The sequence below is a fragment of the Ascaphus truei genome, chromosome 1, assembly GCF_040206685.1.
Source record: "Ascaphus truei isolate aAscTru1 chromosome 1, aAscTru1.hap1, whole genome shotgun sequence".
NCBI lineage: Eukaryota > Metazoa > Chordata > Amphibia > Anura > Ascaphidae > Ascaphus > Ascaphus truei.
In genome coordinates, this window is record NC_134483.1 from 161847375 (window position 1) to 161866823 (window position 19449).

The following is a 19449-nucleotide window of genomic DNA, read 5'->3' on the forward strand; positions in this document are numbered from 1 at the left end:
CTGAGACGCTAAGAAATAATTATTGAGGAGGCAATTAAAAACATACACGATGGTATATTATTATACAATTATACAAAATATGCTAGATTGAAAAAGAACGGATTGACAAGATCCTTCTATTTTTTTTTTAAGCATGTTTCAAGCTCACCCTTTTAGTATAGAAGTAATTATTTCTGCCAGGGTAAAAATAGTACAAACTAATCAGAGCATAGTTTTGCTGGCAGTCTTCTGGTGTCAAGCAGCTAAGCATTGCAAAGTCTTGTCAAGTCTATGAAAAAGATGCTCTAACACTGTGCTATTTCCTCTCCCTTTCACTCTCAATGACTTACTTGTCTGAAAAGCTTTTACTTTTAGCCCACTCTCTTCCTCTCTTCCATGTCTCTCCTGTCATAACAGCAGTAGAGTAAGCTGGGAAGAGGTGACACAGACACCCGCTTAGAATGATTGGTTGAAGCTCCTCCACTCGGGTGACCAGATTTTCAAATATAAAAACCGGGACACAAAAATATTTATAAAACAAATTAAATCAAACTACACCCCTCCCCCTTTTTTTTGCCTTTTTCCCTTCCCTCCCCCCCCCCATCCTCCCTCTCCCCTCCCTCTCCACCATCCTCCCTCTCCCCTCCCTCTCCACCATCCTCCCTCTCCCCTCCCTCTCCACCATCCTCCCTCTCCCCTACCTCTCCACCATCTTCCCTCTCCCCTCCCTCTCCACTACCCTCCCTCTCCCCTCCCTCCCCCTCCCTCCCCCTCCCTCTCCACCCTTCCTCCCTCTACCCTCCCTCTCCACCCTTCCTCCCTCTCCCCTCCCTCTCCACCCATCTTCCTTCTCTCCCTCTCCACCCATCCTTTCTCTTCCCTCCCTCCTCTCTTCTCCCTCTCCCCCATTCCCTCTCCTCTCTCTCCCCCATCCTCTTCCCCCCACTCCCTCTCCATCCTCCCTCTCCCACCACTCCCTCTCCATCCTCTCACCCCCCCCCCCCCCACTCCCTCTCCATCCTCTCTCCCCACCCCACTGCCTCTCTATCCCCACTCTCTCCCCATCCAAACTCCCTCTCCATCCTGTCCCCCCCACTCCCTCTCCATCCTCTCTCCCCACCACTCCCTCCTCTCCCCCCCACTCCCTCTCCATCCTCTTTCCCCACCCCTTCTCCATCCTCTCTCTCCCCCCACTCCCTCTCCATCCTCTCTCCTCCCACTCCCTCTCCATCCTCTCTCCCCCCACTCCCTCTCCATCCTCTCTCCCGCCACTCCCTTTCCATCCTCTTTTCCCATTCCTCTCCATCCTATCTCCCCCCCACTCCCTCTCTCTCCTATCTCCCCCCTCCACTCCCTCTCCATCCTCTCTTCCCACCCCCACTGCCTCTCCATCCTCTCTCCCCCCACTCCCTCTCCATCTTCTCTCCCCACCCACTCCCTCTCCATCCTCTCTCCCCCCATATATACACACAAACACTACACGATATACACACGTACCAAACATGAAACATTAGATTAACACAGACACACATACCATCTACAAATACACATTTATATTCAACATATACAAACACTAAGTACACAACATATACACGCACATAATGCATGAAACACACATGCATTACAAATATGTACACTTACCAACACACACACCCATTTACCCTCCCCCCCCCCCCACACACACACACACACACATTTACCCTCCCCCCCCACACACACCCATTTATCCTCCCCCTCCACACACACACACTTACCAACACAGACACACGGAACCGGACGATCTATTATTGGAGCAGCTCTAAGCAGCAGCTCAAAGCAGGAGTGCTGTGCAGCGCCACTTATTGCACAGAAGCTGTAGCAGCTAACAAAACCCTGCTCTCCTCCTCCCTCCTACCGGCTACAGCTGTTCTATCTGATCGGCTCTGCCACCAGCATTCTCCTCTGATCTGCTCCAACCTCTGCTCTACTCCTACCCACCCAAACCGGTAGGACACCTCACTAAAAACCGGGACTGTCCCGGCTAAACCGGGACATATGGTCACCGTATCCTCCACTTACTCAAATTCAGTACATTGCAAGTACTTTACTTATCAATGGCATGGCTATTCAGATACATGTTATATATGCTGGACTCCAGAAAAGAGGTTGATAATGCCTGCTTCTAAATGTTTCATTTTCAAAAAGCCGTGACGTATCACCTAAGAAGTTTTCCAGCTCCTTTCAAAAGTTTAAACACGTGCATTCTCACAGCGAAGCAATCTTGCTTTGGATTACAAAGTTGTTTTAATGACTTACAGTCATTTAATCACATTTCCTTACATAACCCCTTCATACAGTATGAGTTCTTTAAATATATTATTTTACTATAAAGTACCTTGAACCGGAAGGCCTGAATTTAGGCTGGTTTTAGAAATATAGAACACTAGTTGATATACCCGGCGTTGCCCGGGATGTAATTTTTCTGCTCCCCCTCTGTCTCCGCTCCCCTCCCCCGTTCACAACTCCATTTCCCTCCCATTCCCAGCCCCGTCCCCCCCCACAGCGCCACACATCACTCTCCGCCCCCCTGCACCTCACATCACTCTCCGCCCCCCCGCACCTCACATCACTCTCCCCCCCGTGCACCTCACATCACTCTCCCCACCCTGTACCTCACATCACTCTCCCCAACCTGTACCTCACATCACTCTCCCCACCATGTACCTCACATCACTCTCCCCACCCTGCACCTCACATCACTCTCCCACCCCTGCACCTCACATCACTCTCCCCCCCTGTACCTGACATCACTGCCCCCCCACACCTCACATCACTGACGCCCTCCCGCACCTCTCATCACTCTCCCCCTGCACCTCACATCAGTCTCCACCCCCTGCACCGCACATCACTTTCCCCCCCTGCACCTCACATAACTCTCGCCCCCTGCCCCCCACATCACTCTCCCCCCTGCACCCCACATCATTGTCCCCCCCTGCACCCCACATCACTCTCCCCCCTGCAGCCCTCATCACTCTCTCCCCCCCTGCAGCCCTCATAACTCTCCCCCCCCTGCACCTCACATCACTCTCCCCCCCTGCATCCCCCCCTCCTTTCCCAGATGCTCGTTCCCTCCCCCCACCCCGTCCCCGGCGCTCGTTTCCCCCCCCCCCAGTCTCCGGCGCTTGCCCCCCTCCCCGACGCTTGTTTACCCCCCCCCCCCCCTCGGTGGTCATTTCCCCCTCCTCTCCCCGGCACTGGATCACCCTGTCCCCGGCGCTCCTTCCCCCCCTCCTCCCCGGCGGTCCCCGCTGAGGGGAGATAGTACGGGGCCCGCGGGGGTGGTGAGGAGGAGAAGCATCCCGGCACTTGTTTCACCCCCCCCCTTCTCCCCAGCGCTGGTTCACCCTGTCCCCGGCGCTCCTCCGCCCCACCCCCGACCCCCCACCCTCCCCGGCGCTCCCGCCAGTCCACGTGGGGGGGGGGGGAGAGGAGAAGCGCCGGTGGAGGTGACGTGTTGCCCCACCCCCTCTGTCGCCACTGATCGTTTCCACTCCCCCACCCCCTGTCTCCCCGCCGCTTGTTCCCCCTGTCCCCGGCCGCTCGTTCCCCCCCCAACTCCCCGGTCCCCGGTGCTCCTTCCCTCCCCCCCCTCCCCGGTGCTCCAGGTCCCCGCTGAGTGTGGCTAGCCGCAGGGTGAGGAGGAGAAGCGCCGGGGGAGGTTGCAGTGTCGCTAGGCGCGGGATGAGGAGGAGAAGCGCCGGGGGAGCTTACCTGCGGTGAGGAGGAGAAGCGGCCGACTGAGGAGTATTGAAGATTGCCTGTGAGCCCCTGTGTGTAACGTCCCCCCGCCCATTAGCCAATGGGAGAGCTTGCCAGCGAGAGGGGACAACCAATCACAAAACGCACAAACCTACAGACAAACACCACAGACAAACATTTCAGTTTTATATATATAGATTGCCTTCAGTGTAAAAGCAAAGCCCACCCTCATATTGTATGGCATAAGTTCATTTTACCTGCCTCATAAGCATAACTCTCAACATATTGATTCAGTATTGAGTCAGACTTCTAATTTTACGTTGGATGATCCCATTGAAGCCATTGGGGACAACCGATATTTGTAATGTAGTGTCTTGGCTTTCTGACTTTGAAAGGTGCAATACCCCGTTTGATAGCTGTCTATGGCCCCAATTCAATATGGCTGGGCTGGAGAAGGGTTCAGATCAATTCAGGAAAAATTAGATCATTTACATATAACAATTCAAACTGCGCTAGAGTAAATTGCTGTATTTATAAACCATCCATCTCTGCGTTTAGTACAGTACGTTTGTCGGAGAAAATAAAAGACTTATGAGGTTCTTAGCATTTTCCACCGCTTAGTACTGTAACTTGCCCCTATTGTGCAGTATTTTTTAAAGTGGGTCCAACATCACAGCTCTTTATAAATCCTTACATATCACTCAGCAATTACAATTATTAGTAGTAATTGATGTTTAACAAACACCCACCATGTATACAGTGCTGAGAGTATACATTCACCGGGATTCAATGACTTCCAATAGTGGTTATTTCACTTTGATCCTCAATTATTTGCTATATTTAAGGCAGTCTCTCTACCTTTCTGATTTTAAAGTATAAATGTTGCATACAGTACATCTTCTTAAAAATAGCTTTCCCCCACTTTTTTTATTAAAATCAGTCACAGTTGTAGTACTTTTTTTTTTAAGTCACTGAGCACTGCCCTTGATATCATTTAACCGTTATTGTGCTGGTTTTCTCTTGAAGCAATGCTAGCCTGTGCAATCACATTTTTTTCCTACTTGTACCGAGCAATTGGCCGACATCATCCTCGTCACACAGTAAGAACAGTCAATGCCTATCCAAAATCCGATTTCTTTTAGTATGGACTGCGGTATTACATCTCGGGTTTCCAAATCGCTGTTACAGTACCTGTGTTCATGAAGCGTGACGGCAGTGCTGCTCACCTGTGGAGATACACAGCCTTCCTATTCTTTGTAAAGTAACCAAATTGTGTAAGGCTGCTTTGTTGAGGGATAATTGTACCAAATGTATTGAGTATTGTTACATACACTTAAACCATAGAACGTAAAGACCAAGGAAAGCAAATTAAGCAAAGCAGTGTTGTCCCTTATAATAATTTTGACTATTGAGGATATACTGGCTTATTTTATATAGGATATCTAAAAATATAAAGCCTTTATATACCCTGAAGGAGAGATGCCCATGTGCATAAATTGATATATATTAACACCTTCCTTCAATGGATATGCCTGCTGGTCTATATATTACAAGTTGCTATAGCACTCACATGCATTAGAGCCAGAGGTGAATTTGTATGAAATTACCCACAATTGACGATTATTGCACAAAAAGGGTTGCATTTATGCACTATCCGGATGAACATGTATCTAGGCATTTTCAATGCTAATTACACTGTTGCGTGCATCTGCAAGAGCACACTAATTCCTGTACACTGCCTGCTTGCATTTTTAAATCCGTATATATTTCATTTGTACCGTGAATATATTGCTGAAAGTGAAACGGTTACCCTTGAGCTACCAACTAACTAGTGCATTTGTCCTCAACTGAACGGAAAATAAAACAAACTAGAGATGTAGTAAAGTATCATTCATTCTTTCTGGACCATGAAGGTCTCTACATCAAGGCCTGATGAAGGGGCTTAGGTGGTCCTGGAATTTGATGTCTAAGGGGTCTCTGTATCAAGGCAAAAGCAGCGCAGTTTGGGGGAAGAACTTAAGATGCATGAAAGATAAACTGCCCGCTGAAAGCAATAGGATTTCTTTGTTTGGTACAACATTTTTTAACCATTATTGTACTGGTTTTCTCTTGATTCATTTAGAACCCGAAGACATTAACCAACTATCATATTTACCTACTTCTTGCTGTGTTTGCTGTGCTCTGCTACTTGCACTTGTATGGCATTTAATACTAATTGTATGTATCTGAACATCTGATAAATGTAATTATTCTCTCTTTATATCTCTTCCACTAACAAATCTATTCCATCCTATTCACCACAGACACAACCGACTTTAGGAATAACCTAGGGATTAGAAATCATGTTTGGAAGCATGTTGGGCTAGATTCACTAAGCAGTGCTAGCCTGTGTAATCCTTTGGTTGCCCCAAGACGTAGTACCTACGTCAAGGGTGGCCAACTCCAGTCCTCAAGGGCCACCAACAGTCCAGGTTCTAGGGATATCCCTGCTGCAGCACAGGTGGCTCAGCCAATGACTGAGCCACTGATTGAGCCACCTGTGCTGAAGCAGGGATATTCTTAAAACCTGAACTGTTGGTGGCCCTTGAAGACTGGAGTTGGCCACCCCTGCACTACGTCATGGGGTCTGGTACTCCAGGGGTCCCATGATGTAGTAGCTACAGAATGGCCAACAAGTGCTTTTTTTCCATGTTAGACCATGGCCTGAAATATAGGGAAATGGTAACCTGTTTCCAGGTCAAAGGCCGCCAAGGTCATGTGACCGCTTAAAAAAAAACCAATTCCCTCCTTCATTGAGGGGGAGAAAAAAAGGTTTCTTTATTTTGAGGGGTTTTTTTTATGGGGTACAGGGGAAATATGGACATACATTCAGTTGCATCATAACATTTTTGAACTGTAGCATATTAGGGCGGAGGGGGGGGCATGTTGTAGAGTGGGTAACAAATAATATTACAGGGAAAAGAAGGACAAGTTGGGGTAAAACATGGCCATTTGTGGATCTGTTAGCCCACCGTTTTAGGATGAGAACCAAGGGATTCCCGTGCTAGTTTCAGCTCTAGGGATCCTTAGTTACCAAGATACTGCCTTAAAAAGGGTGCGTGTCAGCTCCAGGGACCCCTAGTTCCCATTCTGTGTAAGGAAGGGTTGAAAAATATCAAATAAACAAGCAGCTGGGATTGCTGATTTTACGTGGCGTTAGCCGAAGGCTATTATGGCGCAGCATTCACTAAAGCCAACCAGTTTGCGGCGTCTGGTAAAAAAGCATGGTGTTATTTTGAACGGCAGTTACAGTTATTCTAAATGACATGCAAACGAGCTGATTATAGCCTAAATTATATTCATCCCATATTCACTGAGCTTCGTTAAGGAAATAGGCTTAATTGACGCATTTGCACATTTTATTGTAAATGATGTTGCAGTCGCATCGTTCTCAGGAATCCCAGGCGTGTTCGCGGCTTTCTCCCCACACAGGGTGCAAGGTTCATCTGCTGGAGGTCAATTGGCTTTCCCTCGTTATACTGTGTGTCATGTCATTTATCAATTGTGCAAAATATGAGTAAGCGCCTCACAACGCATTAATGCAAAAAAAAAAAACCAGTATTCGTTTTGAAATGGCACCGTCTCATGTTTAACAGCAGCGATATCTGGTGTGTGCTCTTCGCTGAGTAAATGGACAATACTGTATGTGTGCACTAGCGGTAATTAAAAGCTCCAATTAAAAGATGTCTCCATGGTACATTCTTTCCTTTGTTTCTCTACACCTTTCATGTCTTGGGTTGTGCTTTATTTCTATATTTGTAAGGGCTTCCCCATTTTCTTTGATTTGGTGGCGGGAGCCGGGGTAATGAAATGCATGGTTTTTATTTTTGTTTCTTTCTGTGGGATATGTTGTCACCAATTTTTTGGATAGTAGCCCTAATTACACTTTAATCTGTCAATGTTGCGTGTGTGTCTCTCTTGTCTCGAGCCTTATTCCAATGACATCTATTATCAGATTGAAATGGCGATTGAGACTCTGCAAAAGTCTGACGGTCTGTCGAGTCACAGAAGCTCTCTACTCAACAGCCATGTAAGTCCTCCTCTTAATATCCTCCGTTTCTTATGATTGCTCTGCATGCTGAGGCTGCCTTTTAATTCTTTTATGCTTGCCGGTTTTTATTTCCTTCTCTGCGTGCTTTTCCCCCTCCTGAAAACACAGGTCCCTCCCTTGCGTAATCCTAGAATAAAAAAAGAATGCCCTCAATTTTACTTGCCCAACTGGGTAACATTCTTCATTAGCAAAATGTCCAATAGTATGGTGCATATATTCTGAGAACTGCTTTCTGATTCTCCCCTCGATGCAGTATTGTGTTTGGAGTATTAATTAATCTTGCAGCAATGCCTTGGTATTTTGTTATGGTTTCTAAATGAATAATTACCAGGGTGGTCTTCTTTATCAGAAACGAGCCTTATTTTTGCGGGTGACCGGGATAACATTTTTAAAGGAAAATAAATTGGGAGGGCAGCAGGAGGGTGCAGCGACTCATTGTAATTCTTTAAAAAGTGAGGCTTGTTACTGGTAAAAAAGGAGCAACCTGGCACGCAGTGATGTCCTTTGTAACAATGTGTGTATGCATTGGATTACACCACCAAATTATGAAAGGTTTTCTTTTTTTTTTTATTATTATTAATATATATATATATATATATATATATATATATATATATATCACTTTATTGCATCTTCAATATACCTTGCAAAGTGGGATTTGTGCTTTAATGATTCCTTACAAAATTCTTGCAACATATTTAACGGGAAAAAAATCTGTGAAATTCACTTTATGCTTTATATTCTAGCACGTTTTTTGGCTAATGTGTTTCAAAGATTCACAGCCGTACGGAGCATTAAGAAGTATGTTTGGAAAGTGCCTGCAAAAGTGTTTTAGTGGTGCCTTATAAATAAACAAATACAGTATGTACATCTAAGAGCACAATGCCACGTTTGTCATTCAGTCCTTCTGCTTTCCTAACCCATTGTGTGACTTGCATATTTCCGTGCATTACATGCTCCTGCGGTACTGTGCTATTCTATACATTGTCACAATGTACACTGTGCGTGTGAAGAAGTAGGAACGATACCACATGGGATCTCAGAGTCCTGAAAATAGACCACATTTGTCCTTCATGCTGCTCTTTTGTACTGTTGCAAGAGATATGTTTGCAGCCTAGCGTATAAAAACTCCTAGGGGCCTATGCAGAGAGCAGCGAATTTTAAAAATGGCGAATTTCATAAAAAGGAGCTTTTTTGGAGAGTTTTAATCTCCATATGCAGAAAAGTGCGAATTCTGCTATGTTTAACATGGATGCGTCTGGCGAGTTTAAATTGGCGAGATGCGCGCTTCGGAAACATGTAAAAACAAATTCGCGCCTTTTTTTTTCCCTTTGCAATGGCCGCGAGCGCCAGTTTTTTTTGGCGAGGCAAAACGGAGACAATCGCGCCATTTTATTGGCGCGAACAGCCGCTAGATGCCGTTCGCGCCTCTCTGCATACGGATATATTTTAAACTGGCGAGATTGCGGTTCTCGCCAGCCGCGAGGCGAGTTTTACAAATAGAAATGAAAAATTGGCGCGATTTTCGGAAATCTCCATTTTCTGCTGTTTTCTGCGCGATTATCTCCAAAAAATGGCGAATTTCGAAAATTCGCTGCTCTCTGCATAGGCCCCCTAACGTCTTACAATTGCTTCTTACTCTTTGACTGCTGGAGAGTCTTCTACTGCACTTTGTGCAAGCGACAAGTTACAGGGACAAGTTACAGGAGTGCTTAAAGCAGGGGTTCTCAGCTTCAGTTCTCAATGCATGAAACTCACTTGATGTCTATCTGGCTTAGTGCATGGGTTCACAACTCCTGTCCTCAAGACCCCCAACAGGCCAGGTTTTAAGGATATCCCAGCTTCAGCACAGGTGGCTCAAACTAATTGAGCCACCTGTGCTGAAGCAGGAAGCCACTGATTGAGCCAACTGTGCTGAAGCTGGGATATCCTGAAAATCTGACCTGTTTGGGGTCTTGAGGACTGGAGTCGAAAGCCCCCTGGCTTAAAGTAAATGAAACACAGAGACGTGCTTATTTGTAATGTTAATTAGCAAACCTATGTTTGCTCACTTTCCACCACGTCTCAGGCTCAGTGGCTCTTCAGAAGTCTAGGAAGTGAAATATATACAACACTTAAAAAAAAAAAGTCCACGTTTTTCCCCATAAAAAATTTTTTTGAGACATTTTCACAGCGACACAAATGTTAACAAATATGTAAGACGTTCCAAAACACGAGGAAATGTGTCCAATACGTTTTACATCCGTCTCTGAAAACAGCGCTGCACATTAGCTGTCATTTTCCTCTCACTTCCAAGCGCGTGCGGCCGCTGCAGGGAGTCTGTGCAGAGTAAGCTGGTGCCATTTATTAACATTCAAATTGTTCAGTGTATACAGCCTTTAACAATAATGTATTTATTTAATTCTTTTCAGGCCGTTCCTTTTCGCAGCAAGGTTGAATAGGGTCGGATGCAGTGGGTTTGCACAGCATCCCCGTTGGGCCCTGCTGTGACGAGAAATGACAGGAGGCATCGTCCGCTCTCTTCTGTTATTATTGTGAAGGCCTCTGATTACTTTTGAAGTGAATACTATTGAAAGCAGCCTCCTGGGATTCTCTGCAGCTGCACGCACACACACACGCAAATAATTGTAACGTAGGCTTGTGGTTTAGAGGGGTTTTCAATTTGACTAACGCCGTGCCATATTTCTGTGAATGATGGCATCCTGTAGCATTTTCCAGCAAATCCTAGAAACTTGTTTAATACCGATGACGCAAGGTAGGTTTACACTAGAGCAGATGTACACTTCATCCAATAGGCCAGGGTTCCCCAGGTTCAATTCTCTAGAGCAGTGATTTCCACCAGGGGTTTGAAAACCCGTGAAGGTTTGTGAGGTCCCTCTAAGGGGTTCGCCACCTCCCCCCCTCCCCCCCCCACCCCAAAGATGTAATGGCAGATCCCAGGCAGTATAGTGGTTTCTTGAGCCCGTGTGGGGACTGTGCACTTGGTAAGGTCCCAAACTGCACCTTGCCATGTGTGGTATACAGATGTAGCTAGAAGAATTGTCTGCGGTGCAGCGGCCACCCACGGTCACGGCATCTCATGGATTAACGCTGCAGGGGTTGGCATTCGGAAGCATGGACCCTCCGCAGTGCGAGCAGGGCAGTCACGGTCTCTACTACTGTAGACTTGGCTTTTTCGGCTGCAGCACCGGAGACAGTAAGTCTGGCTACATCTTCAGTTGTCAATTGCAGCAGGAGTCCCCAAAATCGCTCCCCACAATGCTTTGCATCCATATCGGCAAAGCATTGTGGGCCGTGACTTTGGAAGCTCTGGCGGTAACTGACAGCTTTGCCACCCATGCTGCCTGCACACACTAAGGTGTGGTTTGGGTGCATAGTAAGCATGTGTTCCCCACACAAGCTCTGGACACTATACTGGCTGAAATCGGTCAAACAGTTTTGTTAGCAAATAAACCTTATTGCTTACTCATCAGACTATTGCTATCAGGAGGTGCACAGTGTAAAAAAAAGGTTGGGAACCACTGATCTAGAGCAACCAGCAGGGTAGGTTTTCAGAACATCACATATTAAAGCAAGTTGTGGTAGTGTTAATTAAAGTTTGGTTAATTAAGTACTCATTAGAGAACCATGGAAACATGGCTTGTTGGTTGGTCTTGGGGACTGCAATTTGGAACCCCTGATGTATATGTAGTTGGTGTAGGTCCTGTTTTTTTTTTTTCTTTTCTACACCCTCAAAATATGGAGAAACATTATGGCAAGAGTTTAATACATTTAATTATAGTATTCGGATTAAACTAAATTCTCCCTGATTTGTACTGCTGCTGTGTTTTTACCAGTGCAGAAATCATTAGTTAATACAAGTGGGGCAAAATATCACACTGACACCTGGATGCTAAAATATGATTCCTATTATCATTTGTTATTAGCCATCAAAGCAATGATTATTGAACTTTTGTGACCTCATAATTTCAGAATACATTACATCGAAATAGAACATAGATTATTTGGGAGTAGTAATACACAGCGATATTTTCTTCTAAAACGCATTTCAATATCCCAATTAAAATATACTAATGTTTGATAAGGTGGAGTGGACGGTATACGTTTTAGGCCTGCACATAATAAAAGTGGATTTATTCCTTTAAAAAAAAAAAAACTATGCTACAGCATCAGTAATGTTATTATTATTTTTATTTTGTGGCATGCTGAGACTAAATCTGCAGCTCTGCATTGTGCTCTTGCTTAAATGTACCTGACAAACACATAAATATGATTCAAGCAGACTAATCTAAATTCAAGATTGTAGCCCTGAAGCATAGTCATGTCATTAGCTGAAAGCAGCAGTCCCTCCCAGAAGCCTATATGAGTTTAACTCACATAATGTTAGTATCTTGCACCCTTCGTATTTCCTGCTCTTTTTTTGTAGTGTTAAAAAAGATGATTGTGTTCATCTCCAGCTTTTGAGGTTTCCATAGTAACCGTTTTAAACTTCAATGGGTTATGGAGAAAGCTCCATTTTCACTTCCCAGGCACTAATATCTTATACGCTTATTTCTACTAACCCAGAGGACTGCAACCTCTCAAGGAAGAAGAGCCATTTTCTAAAAAAATGTATTTCTCCAAAATATTCCGAGAGCCACAACACATGCATGAATATTACACCCCCACAAACACATACTGTACACACAATAATAGGTATATACTGTATAAGCATTAACATACGACAAAATATGTGGAGGAATAATGCATCTCACAATAAAAAGTCCTTTTTATTTGTTTTTTTTGTCATTGTTTTTCTGTGCAAAACAGTGTCATTTACAAATACATACACTTCCCTCCCCAAAAAACACATACATGCCCCCACCAAATACACACACACAAACACACACGTGTGTGTGTGTGTGTGTGTGTGTGTGTGTGTGTGTGTGTGTGTGTGTGTGTGTGTGTGTATATATATATATATATATATGTATATATATGTATATATATATATATATATATATATATATATATATATAAATGCTACATCCAATTGACAAAACATATAAAGTAATACGTATAAAGTTTAAATACTTCAATAATAATAATAATATTTACTTGGTTATTTAGTTAAACCCTTTGGCCAAAGCGTCATAAGCCTGCATACCACGTCAAGGTATAACCAAAATTAATGCAGGTCCTACACTACACTGTGAACCCTTCCCTTTACCTCTGTGTGAGGGGAAGCAACCATAGTAGATCCTGTTCCTGCAGCAAAGTGAAAAGACCTCCCAAGTTAAAAAGGTGAGGAGGAGTGAGCACTGAGGGGAGGTGCCACCTACCTCCATACAACTGTTACCAGTCAGAAATTGATTAACACACATTCCCAGCTACTGTAGCTCAAACTCCCACACCCACCACATCATGCATATATATTTATGTCAAAAAGAGTGCTGCTGGGCGTGGCAAATGCATACAACAAAAGACAGGGGTGCCCAATGCTACATCCAATTGACAAAACATATAAAGTAGTAAGTATAAAGTTTAAATACTGTATCAAACCAAACCAAATACCATTGCCAGAACTATTACATCTGCACTAAAAGCCACACGAGAACACCTACTACAATACAGACAGAGACACGCATACCACTAGTGACCACATACAACCCTACCCTAGAGGGAATACGAAAAATTATCAAAGATCTGCAACCCATGCTGGAAGAGTATGTGACATTAAAAGAAATCTTTCCCAAACCTCCCATTCTTGCGTTCCGGCAACCACCAAACCTCAAACAGAAATTAGTCAACAGAAAACTTCATAACGAACTTAAAGACACTGATAATGGCAGAAACTGTGCAACAACACACGTTGCAAACTCTGCAAACATATATGCCAAGATCCCACAGCCAGTCACAACAATGGAACACTCAATGTTAAAGGATCATACAGCTGCACATCCAGGAACGTGGTTTATATGATTCAATGCAACAAATGTGACCAAGGTTGCTACATTGGGGAAACCAGCCAAAAACTTAAAGGAAGAATGAATATGCACAGACACTCTATACTACACCACGAAGAAGGAAGATACTGCTCACCAGTGGGACATCATTTCTCACAGCCAGATCATTCCATAAATGATTTAAAAATCAAAATCCTCAATGGAATGTTCAAACGCACCAAAGGACATACTTGAAAACGAGAGGTAACTCTCAATGTATTACTTCCTGGTAAAACATTTTATAAATAAATAAAATAAATAAGAACGGAAAACATTTGAGCTCAGAATGATAAGACTCTTTGACACCAAAACATGTGGACTTAATGCAGACATGGGGTTTCTCACACACTGTCATAGTTTGTTGTAATGGTCCTCCCTGCCATTGTGCCATCCTATACCTCCCCCCCACGCCCCCAGCATCCTCTTCCCCCTCTGTGCTGCTGTGGATGTACAGCCCCCCCATCCCCAATTCTCACCTTCCTTATCTCTGTTTTAACACCCTTCCAGTGCCTTCCCAACACCACCTCATATACATCTCTCGGTTCTATATTCTTCCTTTCTTTTCCAATCCCTTTCTAAGCCTTAGAAACCTTTGTATATCAGTATTGCAGACCTGAAGAAGAGAGGAGAACTCTCGAAAGCTTGTCCTATGACATAAATTGTTAGTCCAAATAAAAAAGGTATCACCTAATACTGAAGAACTCAATTATTCTGCACTATATATATATATTTATTTTTTTTATATATTTTATATATACAGTATATATATACATACAGTATACACACACACAGTTGGGGATATATATATCTAGTCTCAAACCAGCTTAGCCATTAAGACCAACCTCACACTGATGATACCCATCAAGGTTGAAACATGTCTGTGAGTGGGTTTAATGGCTTTGCAACTCATCCCAGCCTCTGTCTAAAAGCTGTGTTTAAAACAGCATGCATTGGCTTGAGGATTTGCTTGTGTAATACGAGCTTGAGACAAAAGGTGGCACTGAGTGCTCATTTGCATGTCATTTCCCAGAATCCCTTGCTGCAGTGGAAGCGCTGTATGCTGGGCGACAATGGGGAAAGACAGGGTTGCAGACCTGTCTAAGACATGCAAATGAACATACAGTAATATTTACAGTTGCTATATATATATATATATATATATATATATATATATATATATATATATATAGGTAAACCCCGTTATAGCGCGACCCGTTATAATGCGAATTCGGTTATAACGTGGTTTTCACGTGGCTCCCGTTTTTTTTAAATTATTTTTTGTTTTAAATGTAATTGTTTTTTTTTTTGGGGTGGTCGGGCAAAATTGGGACAAAACATCCCCCCCTGCTCACAGCCCCCCCTTGCTCAAAGTACACCCTGCTCACACAGTACCCCCCCTGCTTACAGTACCCCCCCTCTCTCACAGTATCCCCCCCCCCTGCTCACAGTACCCTCCTGCTAAAAATATCCCCCCTGCTCAAACAGTAACCCCCTCCCTACTCACAGTAACCCCCTTCTCAAACATGGTGTTCTGTGGGCGCTCTGTGCACTCGCTGCACTCGGTGCGGCTTGTGAGATATGGGCTGCCTGTTCCCCCTGCTCCTCTGCAGTTCCATTCCAGCGGGGTCATGTGACGTCACGGCACATGGCTCATGTAAACAAAGCAGGGACGCCACAGTCTCTTCTTGCGCAGTGCGATCGTAACACAGCAGTGATATGCTGGGCATTCCTAACACTAACAGAGACAGGGAGCAGAGCTGCCAGATGCCAGGTAAGAGCTGTGTGTGGTTGCCGCTGCCCCACCGGGTCTGGGAACGCTGGGAGAGTTCTCAGCTTTCCCTCCAGCAGACGCGGTAGCAGTGATGCAGCGGCCATATTAAAAAAAAATGCGGCGGCCATTTTGTTTTTTCGCGACCCCGTTACTAACGTGGTGGTCTCGGGTGGACCCCGAGGACCGCGCTATAACGGGGTTCACCTGTATATATACATAAAGTATAGAGAATGTGCCGAGGTATACAGTGAATGTTAACACTGCAATAAATTAACTCTTAAAAGCTTCACTTGGTCAATGGAGTCATACTCCTCACATAAATTAGCATATACTATAATTTCTCCACATCGTCCGTGCTTCATGGGAGTGTAATAGCTGGTTAGCAGCTCTTTCTGTGTGTGCATTTTGGGGATAGTATTTTTGTTTCTCATCAATAAGCATATTGCACATCACCCCCTCCCCCCCCTGCACCTCACATCACCCTTTCCCCCCGCACTTAACATCACCCTCTCCCCCCCTGCACCTCACATCACCATCTCCTCCCCTGCCCATCACCCTCTCCCCCCTGCACCTCACATTCCCCTGTCCCCCCCTGCACCTCACATCACCCTCTCCCCCTTACACCACCCTCTTCTCCCATACCCATCACCCTCTCCTCCCTGCACCTCACATCACAATCTCCCCCCCTGCACCTCACATCACCATCTCCTCCCCTGCCCATCACCCTCTCCCCCCTGCACCTCACATCCCCCTGTCCCCCCTGCACCTCACATCACCCTCTCCCCCTTACACCACCCTCTTCTCCCATACCCATCACCCTCTCCCCCCCTGCACCTCACATCACCCTCTCCCCCCCTGCACCTCACCTTACCCTCTCCCCCCCTGCACCTCACATCACCCTCTCCCCCTCACATCACCCTCTTCTCCCATACCCATCAACCTCTCCTCCCTGCACCTCACATCACAATCTCCCCCCCTGCACCTCACATCACCCTCTCCCCCCCTGCACCTCACATCACCCTCTCCCCCCTCACATCACCCTCTTCTCCCATACCCATCAACCTCTCCTCCCTGCACCTCACATCACAATCTCCCCCCCTGCACCTCACATCACCCTCTCCCCCCCTGCACCTCACCTTACCCCCTCCCTGCACCTCACATCACCATCTCCCCCTCCCCTCTGCATATCTCCTCTTCACCCCCCCCCCCCTCTATGCACATCTCCTATTCCCCCTCGCTCTGTGCACATCTATCGCCTCCTCCCTCTACAGCTCCGGGGATACCCTTGTTCCCATCCTGGTTAAAAAAAAGTGATGGGTGGGGTGAGGGGAAGGCCGGCTGCTTAAGGTAGTTTTATCTGCAATTCTATTTGCTTCTGAGTGAGTAGATAAGTACAGAAAGTCCATGTTGTCTTTCCATTTTTCCTTCTTTTGGGGGGGGGGGGTTGTTCTGTATAAGTGTGGGTTCTGTTGTATATGCAAGTATGCTAAACCTTTTAAATCCATTACTTCTAGTCACTCAAGATAAATATCAAATTAAGACTCTAATCACATGCAATAATGACCATGTTATATATAGGTTACGATGTGGATGCGGAAAAGATTATTATATTGGCAGGGCCATTAGGCCTCTTAAGATGAGAATAATGGAACATTTGAGGTCTATTAGAACACGGACCTCATTTTACCTGTCTTTAGACACTTCACTAGCTGTTCTCAAGGTAACATCAATGAGTTCTCTTTTTGTGGACTGGAACATATCCCAATTCCAGTTAGGAAGGTTAATCGCCCGAACGTCTCAACCAGAGAATGATGTTCTGGATTTTTACTCTTAATACATTAAGCCCAGCCGATATCAATACCGATTGGGAATTAAAACATTTTTTATTGTGAGAGAATAGCATACGTCCAGTTGATTTCTGAGATTCAAATGTATTACAAAAATTGAGGTTGCATGTTCGGATGCAGTTTTCAAATGATATCTGATCAATCGTCTTCCTCTAGTGTTACCTTATGTCTCTTTATTTTATAATGTATATAATTGATCTACATCATATACCATCAATGGCATTATTAATTGTCATATATTGATTTATATTAATCATTATATATATACACTTTGGTTTATATCGATTTATTGAGAGGACATTTAAACTATTTACAATACTTGTGCTATACAAGTCTTGTGTGTCCATATTTTTAGTGTTCATGAGATTCATACACTTGTACATATACAGTACTTGTTCTGTTTAATATAATTGTCTGTGCGTTATTTATAGAATGTCACATATTTCTATGCATTTAGCTAATCAACAGGAATATTTCCCCCTTCTTTTAATGATACCATTTTTATTATAGCATTATCATCTATTTATTCATATACACATTTTTGTAAGTTAGGTATTTGTTAGATTATTTAATTATTTAATTGTTGTGTGTCATAATATTATTTTTTCATTTATGGGTTCATTAGGCTCCACTGTACACTATACGGGTGATTTTTGTGATGTTTATTATTCATTCATCTTTATTGTCTTTGTATTGTATTGGTGTCCGGGGATGGGATCTGTTATGACGGGGGGGAGGGGGGTACGAACTGCCACCCATTGCAACTCTGTATCCTCCTCAGCACCATACTTACTGGGGTAGGATTTTTTCAGTGACTCTGGCGGGCCTTCCGGCATGCGACTCCTATATAATCTGTCACCCTAGGAGGAACATTACTCTTTGACAAAGCGCACTCATGTGCGAAACGCATCAGAGGTTCCTCTCAGGATTCCTATCTGTCAGTATGTTGCAGTGGACTTAATAAAGTAAATTTTTTTAGCGACCCAGCCTCCGTTTTCCGGTCCCAGCCTGCGTTTTCCTGTTTTTGGAACGCAATCACATTCCCTCTTGCGACACCATTTCTGGCTTTGCCCTATAATCAGGCGAATATGGTACATCTTGTGATAGAAAAAGAGGATATTCAATAATGAAAAGTATAAATTGTGTTTTTGGCCAGTGCACAAAATATAACAAAAAACATTGTAACAAAATAATATTTGAAGTGAATACAGCCACTTAATTGAAGAATATATAAACTAACTCATTTCGTGGAGGTTTGCAGCTATAGTGTGATCGCCCCCTGCCGTTTACAGATATAACATACTGAATAATGTCTTGGTGTTTCTTCATGTAAAACAACTCCATTAGCTGTAACTGAATTAATACAACAATAGAAAGAGAATATATGAAGCCTTAAAAAGCAGGCTACTGTGCATGTCTTGCAGTATTTTGCCTATCAGTGATTTGTTTTCAAGAAGTTAACTATCTTGTGCCTCAGGGTACATATTGGAATATGTTTTTCTCAAATCCCTTGTCATCAAATACTTTTGGGAGTGGTACATCAAAATGTCTAAGCTTTGTTTCAGATAATGAATGCCTTCTTGGCACTTAAGATGGTCCATTTTATGAAAGCCATTTAACCTTTGTTTCAGAACGAGATTATTGGTTACAGAAATTTTACGTGTATTACTTGATCTGTGCAGGACCTAGAGCTCCTCTCCTCTCCCTCCTTGGGGAAACAAGGCCACAGATTTTTTAAGTTATGTCAATAACCTGATGACCTTGCCAGGCTGCCCATTAGTGACCTTTGAGCCTACGGCATTACTGCAGTTTGTAATCCCCACTGCTGACGGGAACTCCGGCCAGCAGAGATATAAGTGATGATAATAGGGAAGACTCTGCAAACCGAACAGCCCTCAAGGATACCACAGTCTACCAACCGTTACAATTCCACTCCCCAAATAACTAGGCCCCAGTCTGGCAAATCAGCTGGGACAAATTACACACATCAGCAAAATCACATAAAATATTTTTTTTCTGCATAAAATGCCTTTTTTATTT

The 19449-nt window shown here is 44.3% G+C and overlaps 1 protein-coding gene across 8 annotated transcripts in view; it reads left to right on the forward strand.

Annotated features, from left to right (window-relative positions):
• The window catches only part of RFX3 (regulatory factor X3), a 351522-nt gene that overhangs the window by 209023 nt on the left and 123050 nt on the right, over window positions 1-19449 (forward strand). For 6 of the 8 annotated variants that reach the window (XM_075597033.1, XM_075597041.1, XM_075597089.1 and 3 more), the window contains one exon: window positions 7712-7786. The exons of the other annotated variants lie outside the window; for them this stretch is intronic. In XM_075597033.1, coding sequence (XP_075453148.1) covers window positions 7712-7786 — 75 coding nt within the window. The remainder of the gene's footprint in view (window positions 1-7711; window positions 7787-19449) is intronic. 8 annotated transcript variants of the gene reach the window in all.